The 13,055-nt window shown below is 48.2% G+C and overlaps 1 protein-coding gene across 1 annotated transcript; it reads right to left on the bottom strand.

Annotated features, from left to right (window-relative positions):
- Window positions 1-8,175: 8,175 nt before the first annotated feature.
- Window positions 8,176-11,986, bottom strand: LOC144170071 (uncharacterized). The gene is made up of 4 exons (XM_077699612.1): window positions 11,975-11,986; window positions 10,625-10,763; window positions 9,258-9,493; window positions 8,176-8,490 (listed from the first exon to the last, which is right to left on the bottom strand). Exons 1-4 carry the CDS (start codon window positions 11,984-11,986, stop codon window positions 8,176-8,178), a joined length of 702 nt encoding a protein of 233 aa, XP_077555738.1.
- Between the last annotated feature and the right edge of the window lie 1,069 nt (window positions 11,987-13,055).

The following is a 13,055-nucleotide window of genomic DNA, read 5'->3' as shown; positions in this document are numbered from 1 at the left end:
ACAAGAAATGTGCGACATGCAACGCCTCAAGCGAAATTGTCTGCCGAGATGGTGATAAATGAACCGCACGGACATGCAACACCTCGTTCGAAACTGTTTTGCGAGTAGACGATAACCGAAGCGCGCGCTCTGGTAGCAGAGGGATAGACGCGCGGTAGAACCTGCGGAAGCCATGTCCGGCGAACCCCCTAACATAATTCAGTGGAAGTACAGAACACCGAGAAAACGGACCGCCCCGCGCCGGGTGTGGCCAACAGCCAGACTAGGGATTTGAAAGTAGTAGTGGGGTTACCTAGTTTATGCTAGAGAGTGAGTATTGTGTCTCTATTTCAGATGGCGCTGCATATGGATGATAGCACAAGCCGTACTTTCTCAACGTAAGCGGCCCCAATAAGGCGCGCTGAGTATGCCAGATGTGCTGCGAGCGATTGCGCCAGTTTCACTCGAGATGTATCGGATGCTCTACTATCACTGCTTTCATAACACAAGCAGATGGAAACCCGGGAGGAGGCAGAACTTGGACCTTCTGGAATAACACTCCAGGTGTTGAAATAGAAATAGTCGTCATTTCCGCACGTCAGACGGCGGGCGACCTTCATAAGCGTTGTTTGTTTCCAGAAGAAGTGTAAATCATTGAACACGCGTGAGGATAGTGGGCGAGCAAGAGAGGCCGATTTTCGCGCTGCATCGATTTGCTGTAAGCAGAATCAGGACGGACTGCGTGTTGTGGTGTGCGATATTATTCTAGCTCACTTTTTGTTTGGCGTTTCTGAAATCATAGTCGTACGATCGCCTACTAGATCTACTGGGTTAGATCGATATTTTTCAACCATCCTTGATTTCGTCGTACTAAACGCTCCCTGATAGGGAATAGGCGATTGTCGCCTATGGGGTGGTGTGCGATATTACCCTCACCGCTCATTGCGCCCGCGCACCGTTATTCAGATTTCGCGTGCGTACGCGTGCCTCCTGAATGCGCGCACAGTTCGACATGTTTCAAGGGGCAACGCAGAGAAAAAAAAGTTTGGTTCGTTCGAAAGATTACCCCGTTAGAATCACACTGACACCACTTTTAACACACACTTCGCTCAAATAGGCTATATAATTCGGAAAAAAAAAGGAATGGCCATGCGACCCTCTAGGTCAGTTCCCGCAACAGAACCTATGATGTCATATGTGCGCCGCTGAGCGATTGGCTGAGGCAGGCAAAAGCAAACGAAAATTAGGCGTGGCTTATAAGCTTGCGGAACGAGCTATTTGCGCTTAAATGTAATGCATATTCATTTTAAAGCAGTGAGAATGGTACGGTAAACAATGAAAGTTACGAAAATACACTTAAGCATAGAAGTAACGATGCGCACTGTTGTTGGCACTGGGCGCACTAAGCTTGTTTTAGCTGGAGAGCCGTCCGCCTCTTTGGAGTTGTCTTACAGGACACTGGCCGATTGGCGTAAGTGGCGTTGTCTTACGTGTCCTTGTTTGTCGAGGATACCCCATGTTTCACGAAACGATTACTTTCTACCGTAGCAAAAACAATCCAGACGCAAATAAGGTAGAAAACAAAGCACCGGTGAACAATGGTCGGTGGATGAGTATACGGTAGCGCCATTTAGGACGACTGACGGCAAGCAAGGCTGCAGAGCTCAATGACGCAGTTGAACTTACTATAAATACGCGCATCTACGACTTCATTGCTGACGTCAGGAGAACACACGATTTGGTGGGAGAATCAAAATTTTAACCTAAATTAATTAATTTGTCAGTGAATACGGCATCATTTGCTGCCGGACAAGCACTGGGAGCACTATAAAACACGGAATATTTCGAATAAAGCAAACGTGTTTTGTCTGCATGGCCCTTTAAAGACGGATTTGCGGCGAAAGGAAACATGCCGCTGGGGAGAGCGAAGAAGGGCAGAAGCAACGTACAAAGGCACAACGACGGGACAGGGTGTGAAAGAGGAAAACAGCAAAGTGATAGTCGCCGCTGGGACATCATCGGAAAAGGCAAATGATTTTTTAGGGGGTCACAGTGGGCGCTCCTCTTTATCTTACTCCGCGGGCTTATCCTCGTGGGCGAGCTAAATCTGCCAGATGTCGACTGGTCGAACTCCGAATTTTCGTCCCAATCTTCAGAGGTCGTATTCGATATCATGTTCCGCTTGATTATTTATCAAGCAATTCACCAGCAAACACGCGTCCAAGGGCCGTCATCTAGCATACTTGACCTAATATTCCTTGACAATCACTTTCCAATCGAAGAAACAAAACAAAGGGTACTCCACGGTTTACCTGATCATAAAGTGTCTTGCGCACTTTCCTGCTTTAAAAAAAGCAGATGATTCACAGCGCAAAATGAAGTTTCCTGACTTAAGTTGCGCAGATGACGCCAGCAGAATCGACTGCCGAGACTCTGAATTCCCTGTATTTGGAAGAGTCATCAAATCACAACCTAGAACCTAGACATTAATATCCTATACGAAAAATTCAAGGCTATCGCAATTCATAGGTATGTCTATGGAAACAAAGATACATAAACAGAACCCGTGAATCATACTCGAGGTAATTCACGTCAAAAGAAAGGCAAAGCGTCATATAAAATCAGTAAAACAAAAGGCTGCAACTTCCCCAAAAAGCAACCTCAGCAATGGTATACAAGATATGAGATAAAGTATTAGGACAGCCAAAACAAAATATTTTGCTGAAATACTACCTAAGTTTCTTGAAAATTCACCGCGCAAAGTTTTGGGAATATTTAAGGAGCAATAAACGTAGCAAAAATCAGTCTCCACTTGAAAGTAACCCGATATCTGCGGATTCTTTCAATAAATACTTCAAGTAAGTGCTTACATTTGAAGTAGTTAACTTATTACAGTGAAAGCCTGTATTTACAGTGTTTACTTAAACCGTCGTATGGCAAACTTCCTTGGCCCACTTATAGTAACACAATGTGGTGCAGTGAACTTGTTACTAAATTTAGACATGAAGAAATCACCTGGACCCTTAGGCGGAGAGTTTTTATTTTTCCGAGAGGGGGCTCGGCTTCCCCAACCCCGACGTTCAGTTCAGTCCATCATGATGATGATAAAATGTACCCATCATCATACATACATACATACATACATACATACATACATACATACATACATACATACATACATACATACATACATACATACATACATACATACATACATACATACATACATACATACATACATACATACATACATACATACATACATACATACATACATACATACATACATACATACATACATACATACATACATACATACATACATACATACATACATACATACATACATACATACATACATACATACATACATACATACATACATACATACATACATACATACATACATACATACATACATACATACATACATACATACATACATACATACATACATACATACATACATACATACATACATACATACGTGCTTCTCGTGCGCTTGTCGTCCTGTGGTGACAAGAATGCCACTAGGGGCCGCGCGGAACAGTAACACCTCACACTGGCTCCGCTTTTTCAACGTCCTAGCGACGAATCCTTTCGTAACCCGACCTCGCCAACCAATAAATCAGCTTCTCAACGTGACAAGGAACTCGGGGAGACCCGTAACAAGTATCTGGACAGCATCAAATCTTGTTACCGGCCGTACAAGGTGGGTTTCATACCGTCGCTTTGCTGAGCCTATCAAGCCCGTTCTACATGGTGTGATTTTCCCTGTGAATTCGCAGATGTGGCGCCGCTCGTGCGGCAAAACGACCTTTTTTTCGTTGCTGCGGCAAAGTGCGAAATGTTTAGAATGGTCGGGCAGCCCCGCGAACGCCGCTCGTGTGGGGAGAAGGGCCAGACCTGCGGCCAATAGAAACGACTTCACATAGCCGGGGATTCGTTTGCCAGAGTTGAGGTCATCTGATTGATTGTATGGTTTAACGCGCCGACGCAACGCAGGCGATGAGGCGCGCCGTAGTGGAGGGCTCCGGATTAATTTTGACCACCTGGGGATCTTTAACGTGCGCCGAAATCTCGTACACACGGGCATTTTGCTTTTCGCCTCCATCAGAAAAGTGGCCGCCGCGGCCGGGAATCGAACCCGCGACCTTGTGCTCAGCAGCACAACGCCTTAGCCACTGAGCCACCGCGGCAGGTAGAGTTGAGGTCATCTAGGCCTGCTAGTATGGCCCACGTGGCTGACGTTGTCAAAAGCTCCCTTGATGTCAAGACTATCCGTCCCCTAAACCCGTAAAGAATCTCAAGGTTAAGAACCTTAGACCAATTTCGCTCACCTCTTGCCTCGGCAAACTGTTCGAGCGAATACTAACACAACGGATTCAGAACTCCGTGGAAGCGAATGACCTTCTCCCGCACACTATGTTCGGAATTCGTGCAAAGTTCTCCTCACTGGATGTGCCCCTCCAACTGAAAAAGTAAGTCCAGAAGAATGAATAGCCACTTCCGGGACCTTGTTTGTCGCGCATACCCAAACTTCCACGAACGATTACTATACCCGTAACAAAATTAACCCATGTACAAATCCAGTCAAAAACAGAGCAAGTGCGGGAAGTGGTCTCGATGATGATTGATGATGATGATTGATAGTGGTATCCCCTTTGTAGCGGGGTGATGACGCGTCATGTTACCAAAAGAACTAAGAAGAAATTAATATACCCATGTTTTATACTCTTCGTTTAATACTAGCGCTGCTCTTAGGGCAGGCACAAAAAAACTTATTAGGCACAAAATTGTTATTTTTTTCTGTTACAGGTGCTAGCTGTCCCAGGCAATATTCCCCTCTCTACTTTTCGTCCACCAGCATTCTAATCTTCGTTTCGTCGCCTCGACAGCCCTGAAGTTAACTCCTTCTGTGCTACCAAGGAATCCTAGGGCTTCTGGAATCCGAATATTTCCCTCAAGATTTCGATGGATACCCTGCCATTCTAACACTATGTGCCACATAGTTTCTGTTTGTTTCCCGCAGACCACGCATACCCCATCATTTCGTGCATACTTACCCACAAAGCTCTTAGTTCGCAAGCAACCTGCTATAGCCTCAAAAAGAAAAGCACTGCCTTTGGAATTATCGTAGAAATTTTCCTTTCTGATATCTAATTTCTAGCCCTGTACATCTCGAACGAAGTTTTAGCTTCCATTTCTTCTCTCCATTTATTCGTTTATATCTGTCTTGCCTCGTTTTTGGTTACCTTGGCTTTATTGGATTCTCCCCTGTTCTTTCCATATTTCATCGTTAGCCTCCTAGTATTCCTTAGCCACTGCGTGTCCACGCTTTTCATGTATAGGTACCTCTGTAAAGGTATACGTTTAGGTAGGCGTATTTCATGTATAGGTATCTCTGAGCGGTATTGTGGCGCCTCCTATGACGGCGGACAGTAAACAAAAGACAACAAGACACCTTTCACTATTTGCACGAGCTGTTAGTCAAAGACGGACTTCCATTGGAGATACCTTTCGGGAATACGTCCCTGCTGACATCACGAAGCACACGATTTAGTAGTAGTATTAATATTTTGGCTTGAAATGTTTAATTTGTCGGGGCATAAACCATCGTTTGCTGCTGGACAAGCGCTGGGCGGCTAAAAAATACCAAATCTCTCGAACAAAACAAATTTGTATTTTGTCTCCATGGCTCCATTAAGCGGCCGCTCTGGTGGTTTCGCGCCGTTCCTCGCCGTCGTCCCTCAGTTTAACCGAGAGAATGAGGAGGACACCGAAGAGAGAGCGGGAGGAAAGCAACGAAGGAAAGCATAGCGAAAGTGTGAGGAGGAAAGCGAGGTGCTGCGAGTGCCACGCTCGGCGGCGGCAACCAGCTATGAGATAACGTCAGGGTTTCACGGCGCTTTAGGGGGTTCGCCGATGACGCACTCCCTTCCCGAGGCGCAGGAAGTGCTTCGTCTGCCGCTGCAGCTGAATGAGATGCCCGAGCAGAGGCTAAGCGCCACCTACACCAGAATCCAGAGGTACGCGTCGCCGTGAAGACTGTAGTTCACGCCACCTACACAGAGGCTTACCTTCACCGCCCATACATATATGTCTCTCAAATTATTTGCCTCGACATATTTTGGAAAGTCTAAACAGCTAAAAGGCTGCGCTCAAATTTCGCTTGAGGGGGTATCGTAATCGTCCAATTTTTATTACCAGTTTTATAACACCTACGCCTACTGCAATGCCGTCGTCTCCTTGTCTAGTAATGTGACTTACGGGGCTCTCGCCCAGACCTTTGCCGCAACGGCAGTTGTCATGATTGATTCGTTTTCTAACCGTTGCTCAGGCAAACCAATCAAATGGCACCTTCAGCAAGAAAGCCGGTATCGGTGTCGGCGTTGTCTGTAGCAGCGAAACAGCACCTCAAATACATTGGCCGCGAACACGGATATGCTCCGGAGTGATGTCCCCTTGGCTCGTACGCATATTGTGGCGTAAAAACGGGCATGCGCTGACCTGACGTCATCTTGCTGAAGAGCCTGGTGAACTGCTGGTGGCGCAGCAGGAGGGAGGAGACACGCGGGCCCTGCAGTTCTCAGCCGACCATATGGCACTCTGCGGCCCCCATTTGCTTTAATGGCTGCGCACACAAATCCGCCGTGTCTATTCACCGCCACCTTATCCCAAGAGCGTTCAGTTGAACGTTAAGGCTTTCGAATTCACAACGCAGAAGTGGTCATGTGCTTTCGTAGTTTTTGCGTGGGATATACGTGGCATATAGGCTTCGTACTGCTGTTGTGCTACCTGGTTCTGCACTTACGCCAGGGATTATTGGATTGCAGATACGGAATACTCAGCCGGGACTGAGACGCACACGCCCACGCACGAAAGGTTTTCAAATGTTCTTTGGCTTAAAGCAGAAATTTTCCCAGCTTCACATTCTGTGCTCAGCACCTTCCACTGAAGTGGAAGGGCTGGATTTTTTAGCAATTTTTGATATGTGTATGTTTCTTATAATTTGCTTTGTTATAATGTATCGGTAGTGTATCGACGTCAGCTAGCCGCACTCCTTTCACGATACAATCGATGAACGAGTTATGTGCCGCTGCTATGAATTAAACTGGGTTTCTTTCTCACAGAGCGACTCAAAAATCGGCAAATTCGGAAGACACACGCACGTCAGCCCAAAAACTGCCGCATTTTCTGCTCGTTAAAGCATTTGCATACCTTTTTATGCTTTTCAGCGATGAAAAGTCCTTGCAGCCTAATACAATCAAACCGATTCAAGCGTTTCCGTTTTCCGGAGGATCTCCCACTGGAGACCACCGTTGTTTATTGTTTTTTGGCATATGTCGGCCGAGGCAAACGTGCCATCGCCGCGATGATGACTCCACGAGGGCGGCTCGTGGCAGGCAACTCCATCGCAGGCGAGAGCGTCGCCGCCATGGATCGTGAAAGGCATCATTACAGCTTGTAGCTAATCCTTACGAGGTCAAAGCGGCTCCGCCTCTTATCACAGCTAGTCGTAGAGGCTCCATCTTGCTTCATACTGCATCGTCTCTCAGCGGGAAACAGCGCTCTCGGTAGCGGCATCCGCCGCCATGGACAGCTATGGAATGGCCGGCCACCGTATGATGACGCTGCCTTTATGTGCATGGGGCATAGGCTTCGTGGCTGTTTCTTGCTCTTGCAGTCTGTGGTGATTATCGAGCGGCACTTGGGAGCGATGACACAGGTGAGACGGTGCATCTGTAAAACAGATAATAGAACAAATCAAAGTCCTGGCACCTCAAAGCGAACGTGAGAAAGAGCGATTGATGCTAGGGTTGGCTTCAACTAAACCGGCTGCCGATGGCCTGGATTAGAACAAACAAAAATAAACGTACGTAAATTTTACCGGAATAAGGGAAAATGTAAAACAAGAAGGGGAAGAATGTCGGGGGGAAACCTACCCCTATCTCGTAAGTTTAGGGTTGTCAGTTTTCAGTTCTATATATTTGCAATGCTGTTTCTAAATTTGATCCAGGTTACACTAAATTTTATCTGAGAAGTTGTCCAAGAAGTCATTCAGCAGCCATGATCCGAGAGGGGTCTAATTGGTTCGCCACTTTTATTTTGAAGAGCTATGCCTTAATTTTTCGCGCTTATTTTCACCACTATGCTTTAAAAAAAGGGTCCAATTATGATCTCACCTGGAGGGGTTTACCACCATCCTCCGCCACCACCGCCTCCTCCGCCGTGACCACCATGTCCTCCTCCGCCACCGCCGTGTCCGCCACCGCCGAATCCGCCGCCACCATATCCTCCACCTCCGACGGCACCGCCACCGCCACCCTTGACCGTGACGTGGTAGGTAGCTGTGCCACCGCCGACAGCGCCGCCGCCCCCACCGTGGCCTCCTCCGAATCCACCGCCGTGTCCGCCCCCACCAAAGCCGCCGACGCCGCCGCCGACGCCGACACCGCCACCACCACCGCCAATGGGCTGCAGAGCCTTGACCAGGTATGCGGGGCCAGCCTGCGGTAGGAACAGGCTGATATGACGCCTACGGCTCGATTGCCTGTGTTCACTACCGGTCATGTGCAGCAATTATATCCCGAAACTCGAACCTAAGGGCGTACTGCGCACTACCTCACAAGTGGCGTCCTGGTCGGACGTGTACGAGGGTGGATTTTAGAAAACCATACCTGTATGCTTTGTTTTGTTTTTAGAGTGACAATACTGTAGGTCACTGTTTACAGATATGGCCTAATTGTCTGTTATATCTTCGGTTCTACAAGTTCATTGGTCTTCTAGCGTATTTCAAAGTATGCACATATCCCCTACTATAGGTGCCTCAAGAATCCTGAGGTAACATAGCCTTATCAGTGTGCTTACTCTCTGTGGAAAGTACACAAACTGAAGCACTACATTAACACATCATACGCGAACGTGAAAGAAGAGAAATTGCTCGGAAAAAAGTCAGAGCTTCCATAATATTTACGTGACTGTGCATAGGAGCCCATTTGTTTATTACTAACGAACTTCGGCAAGGTAGAAAGCTTTTCAGACGCGTGGAATGCGAGCTGTAAATCTTGAAAATCTTCAGCCTTATATCGCCGCGCTTGCTGGTTTGGATGTTACAGCGAGCCTCCCTATTCGTTGTTTCAGGGTTTTCTCTGGTTTCGAAGTAGCGTGACCACTTGTAGCTTCGCTTGCGAGGTGAGCTAAATAATATATGTTGTTCTTACATGAACTGTTACTCTAGAACAACTCGTCTTTGCACGATGCGAAATCCCATGTACCTTATAGGTTCCGACCACCTGTCCACCGCCACCACCACCGCCGCCGCCGTGGTGTCCACCGCCTCCGAAGCCGCCTCCGCCGAAGCCGCCGCCTCCGAAGCCACCTCCACCGAAACCACCACCTCCGCCTCCGTGGTGGCCACCGCCTCCGCCGCCGCCTCCGGTGGAACCAAGGCTCTTGATTTCCACCACGGACGTGCTCACAACGGCTCCGCCGCCGCCGCCGCCGCCGCCACCTGCGCGAACACGAAGACGCGATGCTCACCGCCCCTATACACCCGCACACCTCTCCAGTTGAGTACACCTGATGCACCACCTTGTCGTGATCGCAAAAAGTATTAGCCTCTGGAAGACAGTCTTCTGCTCCTTCTTCATGTGTCAATCCTCTCCATGGGCTCACTTGTATTGCCGTTCTTCTCTGTTGGCATAACGGCCGATGGTTTAGCGTGAACCATCTGGCTAACCTGAGCGATTATGTCGAGCGTTGCAGCATGATAGGCATTAGGAATATCGGCAAACCTTCGACTTTCCTTCTTCACTCTACTGTGTGCATGCCAGTGCAGGCAAATTAAACCCAGGCTGATAAACTATAAACACTGTGCGGCGCCTCTCAACGAAGCTGTATCTTCACAGGGCTCAATGCAATTTTTTTACCGCACAATTTTGATGCTGGATGCCATTTAAGGAAATTAAATTACTATGAAAAATTTATGGGGATTGCGAGACTACGAGAGGTATCTTTCGCGGTATTATTATACTTTGTATGCAAGCACGTCGTTTAAAACCCTACCATTAACTTAAACTTTCATGATGGTTCGGCAGCACACACCCCTGGAAACAAGAGTGGGAACGTCGGCGTAATACCAAGGGAACGCCAGGGTAATCTTCTAAAGTATATATCTATACGCTTGGGCATGTGTATATATGATATGGTTTACGCCTTCAATCCTATGCCGTACTGCGACTTAACATGAAGCACTCGTGAGGCTTCGAGAACTTCACGTAGTAAACCATCGACTTGTGGGTGCTCGGCTAGGTTCCAAGAGCTGCCATTTTACAATGTTAGCCTGGCTGTTGTCGGGACTGTACATTGTTACAAAACTTTCCGAAAGTTACTTAAAAAGAAGCGCCCCAGACAACAAGCTAAGCTAAACTGTTCTTCGATTTTTAGAGTCGACCTGGAACCGCTTAGCAGAAAATCCACCTTGTTGCTGCGCAAGCGTTTGGGCCATAATCGGAACTCCTGGTGGGTAAACTTATCGCGTCAAAATAAGCTCTCGTTTAGCCGTCTTCAAACTAGGTCCCTACTTTATTGGATGACGACGTGGACTAACTGCATCCAGCAAGTGAGTGAATCGTCCCACTACCTCCACCATGGTGTCCTCCGCCACCGCCACCAAATCCACCGCCGCCATGGCCACCACCGCCGAAGCCGCCGCCGCCGAAGCCGCCGCCACCTCCTCCGAGGTTGCCGGCAAGGGCAAGGCCGACCGCAGAGAGAAGAACCTAAATGCAAAGAAAACACAGTTTGTTAAGGAACCCCTGCAGCTTTGCGACGCGCATGCAGACGTTTTAAATAACTCACTTCTAACACAATCCGTACGCACCCCTTTCAATGCCATGCATGAAAAGAAGCTTAATGATAATGTGTTTTAAGTTGAAGGCCGTAGAAATAGTGCACCACTTAACGGGAAATCAAGTAGGTATGGAACATGCCCAACACCCGACCATATTTGTAGATGAACACACTCGCGACCAGTTGAAGACCAGCCAGGCAAAATCCCTTAACTAAGATTTCCACTCTTTTCATTTCGTGGTGAAATATTTCGGTGGTGCTACCTTCAGGGCTAAGTTCTCGCTTCTGAATCACTAGCATATCTAGTACCGCACAGGCTAGTCAAGAGTGGGTTCGTTTTATCAATAGGAAGGGCCAGAAACAATCACGTCGGCAACAGAGGAAAGCTAAGGATTCTTTAACGCAGGCTACGCTATAACTCACTACAGCCACGAGATGTAAGGCTGGTAATCCAAATTTCGACAGAAAACTTCAAACCTTCACGGGAAAACTAAAAGACAGGCTAATCGCGATATACAGTACTTGCAGAAGAAAAACAACTGCAGTCGTTGTGTGTCTCCTGCATTTTACTGTGCGCCAAATGAAGGAAAATTAGCCTTCCACAAATATTCAAATGACTAAAAAGCGTAATTAGGTAAATAAATGTGACATTCCAGCCATCATGCGAATGGAAACAAAAACATTTCAGCGAAGGACAACGCGGGGAGGGGGGAGCGCAGGAAGAATATCCTCTATAATTAGTAGTAACCATGTTGAAATCTGTCGCTAATGATATTAATGATAAACGTAAAGCCCTGGGGTTATTCATTCGTGCTCAGCAGCTATGGGCACAACAGCTGAACTCCTGGTTGGAAAAAGAAATTAAATCTTATGCGTCGACCACTCGGCGATTCCTCACATAGTCTAACTATGTTGCGAATCGTGGATTAGAAACGAAACTCAAAGTTACGACACTTATCTCCATCGATATTTATCTCACGCGATGCAGTACCAGGGTGCTGGCGCCGGATATCCCCCTAAGTTCGTTCCCGCCTCGCGGTCGCTCGACGACCGCTCGGCGAGGAAACGGCCGGACCCGCTGCGCTCCTCGGTAGCCGGCCTGGCGGAAGCGAAGAGCGACGGTCCGCTCTTCTGGACTCACCAGGGAACGCATGTCGATGCTTGAACCAGCTGAGCAGGGAATGCTCGCTGTGATATAGCTCCGAACTTTCCCCGTCCCCGCTTTTATAGTGGCTTCCCCGGCAAGACGAAAGGGTGATCGACCTCCTTTCGTTCTCTTGCGGGTTTTTTTTCGGCTTGTGTTTTCGGTTGCCGGCGACTTTTCTCTTTGATCTTCGCCACCCGTTCGCCCTCGCCCGGGCCCCAAACAAACTCGGCCGCTGAAAGTGAGCACGGGAGAGGAGCCTACGCGGCCAGAGTGCACCGCCGACGACTCGCACCCCCTCCCTAGCCGAACACGTCTTCGTGGAGAAGTCGCCCCAGATTTGAAAAGTCCGCCGCTGTGGCAGAGTTGCGCTGATGGTGGGCGGCTCGGTCCGCTGGCCGGTCAAGGAAGTGGTGGGCCTCTCTTCGTAGGAAGCAGTCGGAAGGAAGGAAAACGTTTTGTTCCTGTGCCGGCGCGTTTGTTGTTATTCTGCTGCTGTTTTCAGTGCAGCCCGCAAGCCTCCCTGATCGGTGTGCCGCCACGCCGGTTCCGATGATGTCCTTATCGCGTTTACTCACTGATGCCGCTTATAGATCCTTGTCGCCGCGTTCTCTTCACCCCGCGTCTCCGTTAACATGCTCACTTTACTGTTTCTACCAGACACAGGAGACGTGGGACCGATCGTGTGATCACCTTTCCGGTTTAGTGTCTTCATTTTCCACATCATCTTCGAGGGTATAAAATAAAATTTCAAGTACATTGTACGAACATCGCCGCCACGTCTGGCAGACACGTCGGGGTCGCTACAAACGGAATGCCCGCTTAGATAAGTGTGATGTTAGGCCACCCGTCCTGGTAGCTCAGTTGCTGGGCGTTGCGCTACCGAGCTCCCGGGTTCGATTCCCGCGGATATCTTCTCATGGGCGCGAAAAACAAAGGCTGCGAGAGATTTTGGCAAGTGGTAGAAACCGCGAAGTTGTCGAAATTCCTTGGCAGCCCTACACTACAGCGTGCGTCCGAGCTCGAGTGTCACTTCGCCACTAAAACCTCAGTCCCATCTGATTCAGACATGTTAAAC

This window comes from Haemaphysalis longicornis, unplaced genomic scaffold, assembly GCF_048455015.1.
Source record: "Haemaphysalis longicornis isolate Haplotype H1 unplaced genomic scaffold, Haemaphysalis longicornis Haplotype H1 scaffold_1, whole genome shotgun sequence".
NCBI classification, from domain to species: Eukaryota; Metazoa; Arthropoda; class Arachnida; order Ixodida; family Ixodidae; genus Haemaphysalis; species Haemaphysalis longicornis.
The sequence above is the reverse complement of the archived record's forward strand: the minus strand, read 5'-3'. Positions and strand labels throughout refer to the sequence as shown.

Bases quoted from the DNA above. Each gene is read 5' to 3' on its own strand.
- LOC144170071 (XM_077699612.1), bottom strand. The intron at 9,494-10,624 runs GTAGTGGGACGA...GTGTTCGCGCAG, and splicing joins CGGAGGACACCATGGTGGAG to GTGGCGGCGGCGGCGGCGGC. The intron at 8,491-9,257 runs GTACATGGGATT...TTCCTACCGCAG, and splicing joins AGGTGGTCGGAACCTATAAG to GCTGGCCCCGCATACCTGGT.